The sequence below is a fragment of the Narcine bancroftii genome, chromosome 4 (genome assembly GCF_036971445.1).
Source record: "Narcine bancroftii isolate sNarBan1 chromosome 4, sNarBan1.hap1, whole genome shotgun sequence".
Classification (NCBI taxonomy): domain Eukaryota; kingdom Metazoa; phylum Chordata; class Chondrichthyes; order Torpediniformes; family Narcinidae; genus Narcine; species Narcine bancroftii.
This window is the reverse complement of record NC_091472.1, coordinates 221,830,817-221,843,675: the sequence shown is the minus strand read 5'-3', so window position 1 is coordinate 221,843,675 and position 12,859 is coordinate 221,830,817. Positions and strand designations below refer to the sequence as shown.

Here is a 12,859-nt window from a genome sequence, read left to right as displayed (position 1 = left end):
CGTCAGCTGATTTTGCAGTGACCGTAACACCTCCCCACCCAGCCCCCCCCGAAAAGATTTCAATTTTCATATGTATACATATACCCCTTTACACACATACATATAGATTGTGGTCATTTTTACTCTTATTACATGTCTTCATCTCTCTGCTTGTTTTGTAGTTGTTCTGCAAATTTCCTTGCTTCCTCTGGATCCGAGAATAGTCTGTTTTGTTGCCCTGGAATAACTATTTTAAGTACCGCTGGGTACCTTAACATAAACTTATATCCTTTTTTCCATAAGATCGTTTTTGCTGTATTGAACTCCTTCCTCTTCTTCAGGAGTTCAAAACTTATGTCTGGATAGAAAAATTTTTTTTGACCTTTATATTCCAGTGGCTTTTTGTCCTCTCTTACTTTCTTCATTGCTTTCTCCAATATATTTTCTCTTGTTGTATATCTTAAGAATTTTACTAAAATGGATCTTGGTTTTTGCTGTGGTTGTGGTTTCGGGGCTAAAGTTCTATGTGCCCTCTCTATTTCCATTTCTTCCTGTAATTCTGGTCTTCCCAGGACCCTGGGGATCCAATCTTTTATAAATTCTCTCATATTCTTGCCTTCTTCATCTTCCTTAAGGCCCACTATCTTTATATTATTTCTTCTATTATAGTTTTCTATTATATCTATCTTCTGAGCTAACAGCTCCTGTGTCTCTAACTTTTTTTATTTGATTCTTCTAATTTCTCTTTCAAGTCTTCTACTTCCATATCTACAATTGTTTCTCGTTTTTCCATATTTTCCACTCTTTTTCCTAACTCTGATATGGCCATTTCCATTTTATTCATTTTTTCTTCTGCATTCTTAATTCTTCTTTTTATCTCATTAAATTCTTGTAATTGCCATTTTTTCACTGATTCCATATATTCTTTAAAAAAAGATACATCCATTGTCTTGCCTTTCTCTTCTTCTTCCACTTCTTTCTGTTCTTCTTCTTCTTCTTCCTCTTCCTCTCGATTGACCATCTGTTGTTTCCTTGTTTTCTTTTTACCCTCTTCTTTCTTGTTGTCGTTATTGTCTGTGTTCTGCACCTGCTGCTGTGCTGCAGGTGTCTCTCTCAGCTGTGGAGATCGACTCCGCAGCTGTTCCCCCCTCCTGTCAGTGTGTTTTTTTTCATGCGCATGCGCGGTTGCACATTTTTACTCGGCTCTGCGAGCCATTTTTGTAGTCCCGAGCCCGGGACTTCCACTGACCTGCGGGAGCGGGCTTCTCTCTCCGTGGGGGCCCTCTTCGTACAGGTAAGGCCTTCACCTTCTTCTTCCGACGTCTTTCCTTCTTCTTTTCTTCCCATTGTTTTTGGTTTTTCTTTCTTCGCTGCCATTTTCTCCACACTTTTACTTTCACTTTGTTTTGGTTTTTAAGTTTGTGCCTTTGCTTTTTCTCTATCTTTTTTTTAAACTTTTCTGGAGAGGGCTGGAGTTCCCCTACCTGCCACTACTCCATCACGTGACTCCTCGAACACTGATTATCCCACACAATAAGATTGTTCAGAATTCTAGTCACATGAGAGATCACGTCATAAGGTATAGGAGCAGAAATAGGCCATTCAGCCCATTGAGTCTGCCCACAATTTAACCATGAGCCGATCTATTTTCCCACTCAGCCCCACTGACTGGCCCTCTCCCCATAACCCTTGATATCCGGGATAATCAAGAACTACTTTCATACACCCAATGACTTGGTCTCCACAACCACCTGTGACTACAAATTCACCACTTTCTGCCTAAAAAAATTCCTCCACATCTCGTCACCTTTATTTGTTGTTGTTGTTCATACCATGTGAGCATGGTAAAGATAGCATTTCTCTATAACCACAGAGCATATTTACATAAATACAAGTTAGAAGTTAAACACATTAAACTATTAAGACAAGTTCAGTAACAGCCCACGGTACCCTATCCCCAAATGTTCTGGGAGTTCAGGAGTCTGATGGGTTGGGAGAAAAAGCTGTTGCCCAACCTGGACACAAGGGCGCGAGTACTGCAGTACCTCCTACCAGATGGCAGAAGGGAGAACAGTTTACATGAGGGATGTGTGGAGTCCTTCAGAATGTTTATTGCCTTTTGCTTGCATCAAGTCTTGTAAATGTCCTTCATGGTAGGAAGAGAGCCGCCAATGAACTTTCTTCAGCCTTCACAGGAAGTAGAGGCACTGCTGGGCTTTCTTGGCTATGGAGCTTGTGTTAAGGGACCACGTGAGATTCTCTGCCAAGTGCACTCCAAGGAACTTGATACTCTTGATGACTTCAACAGTGAAGCCGTCAATGGTCAGCAGAGTGTGGTTCTCACTTGAAGTTGACGACCATTTCTTGTTTTTTTAAAGTTCAGAATAGGTTGTTGGCTCTGCACCAGTTTGTCAGTGACTGTACCTCATCTCTGTATGCTGACGTTATTCTTACTAATCAGGCCCACCAGTCGTGTCATCAGTGAACTTGATGACATGGTTCGAGCTGTTTTTAGCTGCAGTCATGGGTCAGCAGACTGACCAGCAGTGCACTTAGCACACAGTCAAGGGGAGCCTCTGTGCTCAGTGTGATGGTCTTGGAAATGCTGTTACTGATCTGGATTACCGAGGTCTCTCTGACAGGATATCAAGAATCCAATTGCAGAGGGGGGTGTTTAGACGCAGCAGGCTCAACTTCCTTATCAGGTACTGTGTTATGATTGTGTTAAATGCTGAGCTGAAGTCAATAAACAGCATTCGAACATAAGAGTCCTGGTTTTCCAGGCGAGTGAGGTCTAGATGGAGGGCTGTGGTGAGGACATCATCCATAGAGCGGGTGGGTCTATATGCGAACTGCAGGGGGTCTAGTGATTGGGACAACAGGAGCTTGATGTGCCCCATGACAAGCCTCTTGAAGCACTACTTGACGATGGATGTGAGTGCAACAGGGCAGTAGTCATTCTGTTCAAAGTAGATGCCCTCCAATCTTGAAGTTGTCCTAGACTCTACCGTCATGAGAAACAAACTTTTTATATCTACTTTGTCCATGTCCTTCAATATTGTAAATGTTCCAATGAGGTTCCCCCTTTATTCTCCTAGAGCAGGCTAAGAGCAGTTAAACATTCCTCATATGATAATCTTTTCATTCCCAGAATCATCCTTGTGAACCTCTTCTGAACCCTCTCTAATGTCAGCTCATCCTTTCTTAAATTAGGAGCCCAAAACTGCTCTCACCAATGCTGTATAAACCCTCAACATCACATCACTGAAGGACATGATTATATTGGAGAGAGCACAGAGGATATTCACCAAGATATGACCTGGATTTGAGGAGTTTAGCTATGTGCAAGATTAGATAGGCTGGGCTTGCTTTCCCTGGAGCAAACAAAGCTGAAGAGTGGCTAGATAGAAGTCAGAGAGATGCAGCATAAAAAAGGTCCTTTAACCCAAATCTGTAACAAACATCAACCAACCATTTACACTGCACTTGCATTTTAAAAAAAAATTTCCCCACATTTCCAACAACTCACTCCATATTCCACTCTTTGGCTTGGCTTCGCGGACGAAGATTTATGGAGGGGTATGTCCACGTCTGCTGCAGGCTCGTTGGTGACTGACAAGTCCGATGCGGGACAGGCAGACACGGTTGCAGCGGTTGCAAGGGAAAATTGGTTGGTTGGGGTTGGGTTTTTCCTCCTTTGTCTTTTGTCAGTGAGGTGGGCTCTGCGGTCTTCTTCAAAGGAGGTTGCTGCCTGCCGAACTGTGAGGCGCCAATATGCATGGTTGGAGGCGAGATCAGCCCACTGGCGGTGGTCAATGTGGCAGCCACCAAGAGATTTCTTTAAGCAGTCCTTGTTCCTCTTCTTTGGTGCACCTCTGTCTCGGTGGCCAGTGGAGAGCTCGCCATTTAACACGATCTTGGGAAGGCGATAGTCCTCCATTCTGGAGACGTGACCCACCCAGCGCAGTTGGGTCTTCAGCAGCATGGATTCGATGCTTGTGGACTCTGCCAGCTCGAGTACTTCGATGTTGGTGATGAAGTCATTCCAATGAATGTTGAGGATGGAGCAGAGACAGCGCTGATGGAAGCATTCTAGGAGCCGTAGGTGATGCCGGTAGAGGACCCATGATTCGGAGCCGAACAGGAGCGTGAGTATGACAACAGCTCTGTACACGCTGATCTTTGTGTGTTTCTTCAGGTGGTTGTTTTTCCAGACTCTTTTGTGTAGTCTTCCAAAGGCATTATTTGCCTTGGAGTCCACTACACTATAGCCAAATTACAACAGCTGGTGCACATCTTTGGGATAAAGAAGGAAACCAGAGCATCCAGAAAAAAGACCATTTGAGAAGCACAGATAGTCGAAAAGAAGACTCATAGGCAGGGGTATCAAAAACAAGAGGGAGATTTTAGCATGGCGCTGTTACAGCACCAGCAATCAAGATTCAAATCCTGTGCTGTCTGTAAAGAGTTTGTACATTCACCCCGTGTCCTCATGGGTTTTCCCTGGGTGTTCTGGTTTCTTCCCACCATTTAAAAAAAAAACACACTGGGGGTTGTAGGTTAATTGGGCAACACAGACTCCTTACCATGCTGAATGTCAACATTTTTTTAAAATTTACATTAAGATTTAAAAGGGATCTTAAGAATTAAAAAAAAAACCAATGGTTTATAACTAGAGGACACGGTAGAATCATGTGTATTTAAGAAATATTTAGAAAGACACAAATAGAAAAGGCACAAAAATATACAGTGCTAAAGCAGAAACGGTTTGCATAGTGGTTAGTGCAGTGCTATTACAGCACCAGTGATCTGGGTTCGAATCCAGCACTGTTTGAAAGGAGTTTGTACGTTCTCCCTATGTCTGCGTGGGTTTTCCCCGGATACTCAGGTTTCTTCCCACCCTTGTATGTTAATTTGGGAGAAATTGGGTGGAATCTGCTTCCATGGTGCAGTAAATAAATTAAAATTAAAATATACTGTGCTGATGCAGGCAAAAAAGTCAGCACAGACAAGGTGGGCCTCTATTCCTCTGAGCACTTCAACCAAATGAGCATATTTGAAGTGTCTCGAAGGCTGTAATATTCGACCTTACAAGCACCATCAGATGTTTCAAGCTGAATAGTAACAGATGCATTGACACACAATCATATTTAAATGTAACAGAAGCTGAGATAATAGATGCTGCCGTGAAAAGGGAGAGGTGAAGTGAGGGATCCAAAATACAACACCCACGTACTGCACAGTAACAGAACTATACCCATCGACTAGTCCCATGTCCACTTGACTTGCCATTGTCCACTCAAAACATTCACTTCTTCTACCACACAGTGACAGCTGTGTGTGACATTTACCAAAGACATCACAGCAACTCAACTAGAGTATTCTGACAGCAACTCCAAAACCAATTTCTACCATCACCAAAGTTGACAAAATGCAAGGAAACATCACTATTTACAGGTTGGACCTTAGGATTTGGGAATCTCTCATCCTAAATCCAAGAATCCTACCTGAACACATCATGAAAGTACCTTCTAGTGAAAGACAACAAACTTCAAGGTAGCAATTCAGCACTATTTACTAAAGACCAATTAATTATGCCAGAAATTGAAGAAATTAAAAATTGCAACAGATTTCTGCCCATCAGGGTGAAAGTCACAGACTTGAGTAAGCTCTCAGCCATAACTGACGATTGAAAGGACAAAGTCTAACTGTCTTGCTGGCACCTTTCAATTGAAGGGAACATCATATTAAAAAATGGAGTGACATTATTTACCATGAAAATGACCTTCTTGCATGAGCAGTAATGTTTAAAATTTAGTAAGCAAAAAAAAAGTGGAATTGATGGACTTTCCAGATCGTCATGTGATTTTATTCCTCACAACATATTTTATTGGGATAACTCCTTATCCTATTTCAGAAATGAGCAAGAAATAAATGTTTGCAGACTTGGCTCACAACAATCATTCTTTTGAAAGCAATGTACAACCCAGCAAAATTTGTAGGCAATTGGAAATGCAAGGGAAAATATTTACCTAACGCTAAAATATTGAAACTTTTCCATCACTTCATGAACTTTGGGCCTTTGAGAGAATTTCATGAAGTTTTGATGGAGTTGAAAAAATTATTTTGCAAGTAATGTAATAATCAGAAGCTTCATATTCAAAGCCATAAGAAAATCTATAGAAGTAACTTTCCAATGGGTCGACTGGAATGTGGAATATGAAAGGCAAACGGATACGGATTCCATAAACAATTTTAAAACAAATGAGGCAGGTACTGAGTAAGCCGATTCAGGGACGCTTTAAAATGCCCTAGTCAGTGACCCACAACCAGACACACTTTACTGAGATCCAAACCAACCCTCTCCCTGGTCCCTTCAGGTTGGAAATGATCCCGGAATGGGACTTTACGTGCTCGGTCCCGGTTCACGACAGCCAAGCACAACCCAGCATGCTTGGAGGCCCGGCTTCCCCGTGTCTGGACGCTGCCGTGCCACCAGATATCCACCTCTGTCCCCAGCACCCCGCTGTCGTTGGGCCAGGCTGGCCCGCGGCCTACCTTGGCTCCGAGCTCACTTCCCCGCTCAGTGCCTCCCGCCCGAACGATGCATGAGGCAGGTTCCTGGACAGCGCGTACAGATAAAGCGAGGCGGCACCGAATACGAGCAGCAAGCCGACCGGCGACCTGGCCGACATGAACCCAGGCTCTCAGAGAGGGCGGGCAACGGGAAGCATCGACCTACTCGACCTCTGCACTCGGAGCGGCAGCCGCACGCGCTCAAACCCCTCGCAGTGACGCCATCCAGAGGCGGTGAGAGAGTGCGCCTGTCCTGTCACAATGACGCCCCCCAATCACGTTCACGTCCAGGGAGGGAGGCCCTTCAGCCCGTCCAACCGGGTGCTGTCTCTATGTAAGTGAAGCACAAACGTCTGCAGTCGCTGTGATTGTAGTAAAAACACACCGAAATGCTGGAGGAACTCAGCCGATCTTTTCAGCATCCATAGGAGACAAAGATATATGTCCGACGTTTCGGGCCTGAGCCCTTCCTCAAGGAATAAGCCAGAGGCAGAAAGTATCAGAATTCAGACAATGCTGGGGGAGGACTCCAGACCAACAAAAGGCTAGGCTAAAGGAAGGGAGAGACAGAGCTGGGGAAAGGCAACAGGGGAAGAAGTGAAGGGGGGTCTGGTTTAGGCCAGACAGTCCAGCTTTTGAGCACTCGTCTGGCACCACCTCGAGCCTCCATTTGTCTTCTATTTGGAGGTATAGGAGCAGAAAGGTCAATGGAAGAGGCACTCACCATGTTAAATGCGGCGTCCCGGGTCTTCAGGCTGTGCACGGCTATGTTTCTTCTTGTGCACATGCACACTGGATTGGAGTTCTAGCGTCAGCACACGACATAAGCACACCCATTTTTTGAGTTCTGTCGTAGGGAGGTAAGGCATCTGCACCTCTCCCCTGTAAGAGTATTTGAACATCAGTTTGTGCCCCTCCCCACCCCATTAGAGTTTTCTGACGCCAACACTGCATACCCTCATTTTTAGAAATTTGGAAATGACCATCCAAAGGGGAGGGGCAGAGAAGTCGATATTAATGCCATCCTGTTGGAGGGTGCCTAGACAGAAGATGAGGTGTTGTTCTTCCAATTTGAAGGTAGTCTCAGTCTGGCAGTGCATGAGACCATGGACAGACATGTCGGCAAGGGAATGGGATGGAGAATTGAAATGGTTAGCCACTAGGAGATCCATGCTATTGCAGTGGACAGAGCCAAGCTGAGGGGCTCAGCGAAGCGATTTCCCAGTCTGCATCCAGCCTCTCCAATGTAGAGGAGACCACAACAGGAGCACCTGGAAGGACTGTTTGGGGCCTTGAATGGAAGTGAGGAAGGAGGTGTGGGGACAAGTGGAGCACTTTCTGCGGTCACGGGTTGGGGGGGAACGATACAAAGGGATGATTGGTGGAGAGGGAGGAGTGGACAAGGGAGTTAATTCTCTCCACACCAATCCAAACCTCACCATCAAATCCGCAGACCAGGGTGGCACTTTTGTAGTCTGGCATGCTGATCTCTATCTGGCCAAAGCCAGAAGACAACTCTCAGGCACCTCCTCTTACTTACCCTTCCAAGAGGACCTCACCAAAACTCATCAAACTACTGTATTACATACCATCTCTGAACTCATCAGTTCCAGTCACCTCCCTGCCACAGTCTCCATCCTCATTGTTTCCCAACCTCACGCCGCCTGATTTTACTTCCTACCCAAGATCCACAAACCTATTTGTCCTGGCAGACCCATCACGTCCGCGTGCTCCTGCCCCATCGAATTGGTCCTCGCTTACCTTAACTCTGTTTTGTCCTACTTGGTACAGTTCCTCCCCACCTACATCCAGGACACTTCACACACCCTCCATCACTTAATCAACTTCCAGTTCCCTGAACTCGATTGCCTCATGCGCCCATCGGGGAAGAGATACAGGAGTATCAGTGCCAGCATCTCCAGGCTGAGGAACAGCTTCTTCCCACAGACAGTAACAATGCTGAATGACCAAAAGAACTGCTCACACTAACCATCTGAGATTCCCATTTGTACAAAACAATATTTATTTATTAGTTTTTATTAACCAGGGGTCATAAGTTCGTTCCTCGCTGGGGCCTCATTTCTGTGAGGGGCCCTCAACAAAATGACAACTCTGTCTTCTGTGTAGACAAAGTTAAAGAATTTCATGTATGTTACATTCTAAATACAATATTATGTGACAATAATGGAACCGTTAGATGACATCCTTATTCTGCATATGTATTATTTGTGTGTCTGTGTGTTTTGCACTGAGGATCGCATAATGCTGTTTTCTCAGGTTGTACTTGTACAGTCAGATGACAATAAACTTGATTTGAATTACAGGGAAAGGTTAAAAGGTTCAAACATTATTCTCTGGAGCATAGAAGAATGAGGGGAGATTTAAGAAAGGTATTCAAAATTTTGAGGGGTACAGTTAGAGTAAATGCATGCAGGCTTTCTTTCTCTGCTGAGATTGGGTTGAATGACAAAAACTAGAGGACATAGACAAACATTAGGGGGAACTTCTTCACAGAGAGTGGTGGGAGAGTGGAACGAGTTGCCAGCTGAAGTGGTGAATGACTTTCCCACTAAAGGGTTAATTGTATTAAGATGAATATTTTTTCAAACAATACCTATTTTAATACCTCAAAAATTATTTCAAGAACTGAATAAGGAATTTCTGTAAGGAAATTTCTGTAAGGAATTTCCTCTGGAAAGGTAAAATGTCAAGAGTTTCTATAGAGAAGTTAACATGGAAATATGAATTGGGAGGCTTTCAGCTTCCTAATTTCAAAAATTATTATCTAGTGGCACAAATGAGATTTCTTACTTCTTTCTTTGAAAGAGACGAAAAGATGGCATGGGTTAAAGTAGAATTAAATAAAAGAGGTGAGAGAGAAGCAGAAGAATTTATATATAAATACGATTCAAAATTGATGGTTGATGATAAAGAAACACCATTGTTGAAGCATTTGATTAACATTTGAAATAAAATAAATGATGAAATTGGTGTAAGAGGACGTATATCACCCAAAAAGCCTTTGATTCAAAATCCTCTTACATCTTTTTCAAAATATACGCAATTTTTGGATATTTGGTTTCGTAGGGGGATCATAAATGTTGAAGATTGTTACAAAAGGGCCAATTAATTTCATTTGACCAATTGAGAAATAAATATGGAATAACTCAAAACACTCTTTTATGTTGTTTTCAATTAAGAACTTGTATTTGAGGGCTAAGTTATGTTTTTACCTAGATGTACTGAAATAGAACTTCTTTTTAGGAGGGAAATTGTTAAGAAATTTACGTCTATGATATATTCTTTATTACAAGTAAGAGTAAAGATAAAATTAATATCATGTAACTTGAATATACAGATCAAAAGGTAGTGGTCACAGCCCAGGACATCGCAGGCAAAACCCTCCCCACTATTGAGTATATCTATAGGGAACACTGCCTTTGGAGGGCAGCAGCAATCATCAAAGACCCACACCACCCAGCACATGCTCTATTCTCACTGCTACCATCAGGAAAGAGGTATAGGTGCCAAAAGACTCAGACCATTAGGTTCAGGAATACCTGTTACCCCTCCACCATTAGACTCCTCAACAATAAACTTAATCAAGGATGCATTTAAAGACTTTACTTGTGCAATTTATCTGATCACAGTTCTTTGTTTACATGTTTTACACTGTGTAGTTTATTTTTTTACTGTCAATTCGTGGAAATTCTGCTGCGCCTGCAAACAAAAGGAATCTCAGGGTTGAATGTGATGTCATGTATGTACTCTGACAATAAATCTGAAATCAATTCAGCAACAATTTCAACATTAAAATTGCTACTGTTAGGTATGGTTAATTTTGTAAAATGTCCTAAAATCTGTGCTAATTTCAGCCACAACCGCTTTCGGCATTCAGCACAAACATAGTGAGGAGGGAAGGATTGACACAGGTCATCATTTAAGTAGTTTTGGAAGTTAATAGAAATGGATAATGTTCATTTGGAGTTATTTTACATTTGTCTGTTTCATTAATCTTCTGTTTTGATGTCATTTTCCTCCCTAACGAATATTTTAGATTCTAACTTGGATATAATTGCTCAGACCTTCAGTGTCAGTCAGCAGGCTACTCCAGATCAGTGAGCTGGTGATGAATGCTAGTTTGCTGACAGATTATCACAACTAACTGTGCTGCCTGTCCTCATCAACATCTGTACAGACATCAGAGTCAGTTGTGATTCAGAGTGAGAACCTGGACCGTCTCTCCACTTCCTAACTTAAGTCATGAAAGCAGATCCTATCACCTTTTCATAAGACTAAGTCAACCTAGTTACCAACACGCCCTGGGTTGAATTTGAGATATTTTAGGATGTTTGGACTTAGTTAGTCACAGTCTCAAGCAACTCAGCCAGCTTCATTGTGAAATTAGAAACTGTTTTTGTGGAAGCACATTCTCTAGATTGGGCAAGCCATCAGGCTCCTTAATTCCAGAACTCGTGAATAATGAACTGTGGACTTTTATTGTATACATCTTAATATTTTAACTTGTATTATCTAATTCTGTTCTGTGGTTCTGAAGAAACGCTATCTCGTCTTTACTGTGTAATGCATGGTATGAACAACAAATAAATGTGACTTGACTCGTGGAGAGGGTTTTGCCTGTCGTGTCCTGGGCTGTGTCCACTACGTTTTGAAGGGCTTTACACTTCGGGGTATTGGTGTCCATACCAGACTGTGATGCAGGCAGTCAGCATACTTTCCATCACACCTCTGCAGAAATTTGCCAAGGTTCTGATGTCATACCAGACCTCCACAAACTCCTGAGGAATTAGAGGCGCAGTCCGTGCTTTCTTCACAATGCCATTCGTGCGTTGGGTCCTCCGAGATAGTGACTCCCACCTCTAATCCCCCAGTGATCACTGGATCGCACACCCCCCTGCTTTCCCTTCCTGAAGTTGACAATCAGCTCCTTGGTTTTGGTGATATTGAGTGCAGGGTTGTTGTTGGTGCACCGTTCGCCAAGTTTTCATTCTCCCTCCTGTGCGCTGAAAGGTAAAAGTGACTCCAGAAGAAAAAGCAGGAGCATGTTGTGAGAACTCAGCAGGTCAAGCAGCATCTATGAAGGCTTCCCTTTGATGGAGAGTCGACCCCAAACCTCCACTTGTTCTTTTTGCCTTCACAGATGCTACTTGACACACTTCCAGTATTCTGCCTTTCATGCCAACATTTCTCACTTACTCAGCTCATTTTCTCAATTCACTGGGTTTTCACTGCCACATTATACCGCAGGAACCCTTGTCCACAACACCACCCCCTGGCTGGAGGACCATACCAGGGGCAGCACCACCTCCTGGCTGGAGGACCGCGCCGAGCCCTCGCAGCGCCGCTCCCTGGCCGGAGGATTGACGGTCACTTCCTGCTCGGACGGCTGCGAAGCAGACCTGGCGAGGTAAGTGGCGAACGTGAAGAAGCGTTCAGTTCGCTCGCTCGCTGCGTGGCGAGCGTGCGTTAACGGCGCCGGGAAGGAGGAGGCCTGCTACGGGAAAGGCCCGGGTTGGCGGGGAGCCACGGTCGATCCGACCTGACCTGGCTGGGTGGATGGGGCCCGTCGGCGGCGGGAGGTGACGCTGCAAACCTGGAGCAGGTGAATGCGGTTCTCTTCCCCCCCCCCCACTCCTTCTCCTCCAGCGGCCCGCCTCCCCCGCAGGGTCCACCTGCCCCGGAGTCACAGGAAGCCAGGAGACATTGAGACCAGGCAGATCCACTGGGCTTCTCCTGGAAGGATTGATGGCCTTAAGGGACAGTGACAGGGATAGAACGGGGTGAGCTCTGAGGGCAGCCGCAAAGGCCAGGCTTTCGACTGAGGGAAGGACCGCACTCAGGCCGCATGAATGATTAAAGAGTTGATAGCTTCACTGACCAGTTTTATCTGGTGAGAAAGCCCAGTATAGTGGGACATTAGCAGGGTGAGGTGGGTTATTGGTCCCCTTTGTGCCAGCTCCACTGTTGGATGAGGTATTGTACTTTCTCCATGACCCCTAGATTCCTTTTATGATTTAAAAGTCGCTCTTGACTCTCCACTGCCCTTTTAGTCAGATAATGTAAAATATTTACATTCCTCTAGGGAAACGATATCTTATTTCTATCCTGAACGGCTGATCCTGTGTTTAGAGTCTGTAATTCCTGCTTCTGGGTGGGAAGAAATGTGTTCTGCACCCATCCTGTTAAGTCCCAGAGGAACTTTTGACAAACATGGAATCAATCTGGTGAACCTTTGTGGTATTTCTTTACTGTACTGAAAGTGGGAGAACAGACCTATATACAA

The 12,859-nt window shown here is 44.1% G+C and overlaps 2 protein-coding genes across 9 annotated transcripts in view; one reads left to right on the top strand and one right to left on the bottom strand.

Moving 5' to 3' along the window:
- LOC138761611 (transmembrane protein 41A-like) overlaps nucleotides 1-6,786 on the bottom strand; it is a 50,002-nt gene extending 43,216 nt beyond the window's left edge. Inside the window, exon 1 of one of the 2 annotated variants that reach the window (XM_069934007.1) lies at nucleotides 6,538-6,786. In XM_069934007.1, coding sequence (XP_069790108.1) covers nucleotides 6,538-6,674 — 137 coding nt within the window. In that variant the 5' untranslated portion in view covers nucleotides 6,675-6,786. The remainder of the gene's footprint in view (nucleotides 1-6,537) is intronic. The other variant, XM_069934008.1, reaches the window with a different exon arrangement.
- Nucleotides 6,787-11,879: 5,093 nt separating this feature from the next.
- LOC138761609 (islet cell autoantigen 1-like protein) overlaps nucleotides 11,880-12,859 on the top strand; it is a 115,644-nt gene continuing 114,664 nt past the window's right edge. For 2 of the 7 annotated variants that reach the window (XM_069934002.1, XM_069934000.1), the window contains exon 1: nucleotides 11,881-11,983. The gene's annotated coding sequence lies outside the window, so the exon portion shown is untranslated. Of the gene's footprint in view, nucleotides 11,984-12,003; nucleotides 12,179-12,859 lie in introns of those variants that run through there. The other 5 variants (XM_069934005.1, XM_069934003.1, XM_069934006.1 and 2 more) reach the window with 4 other exon arrangements.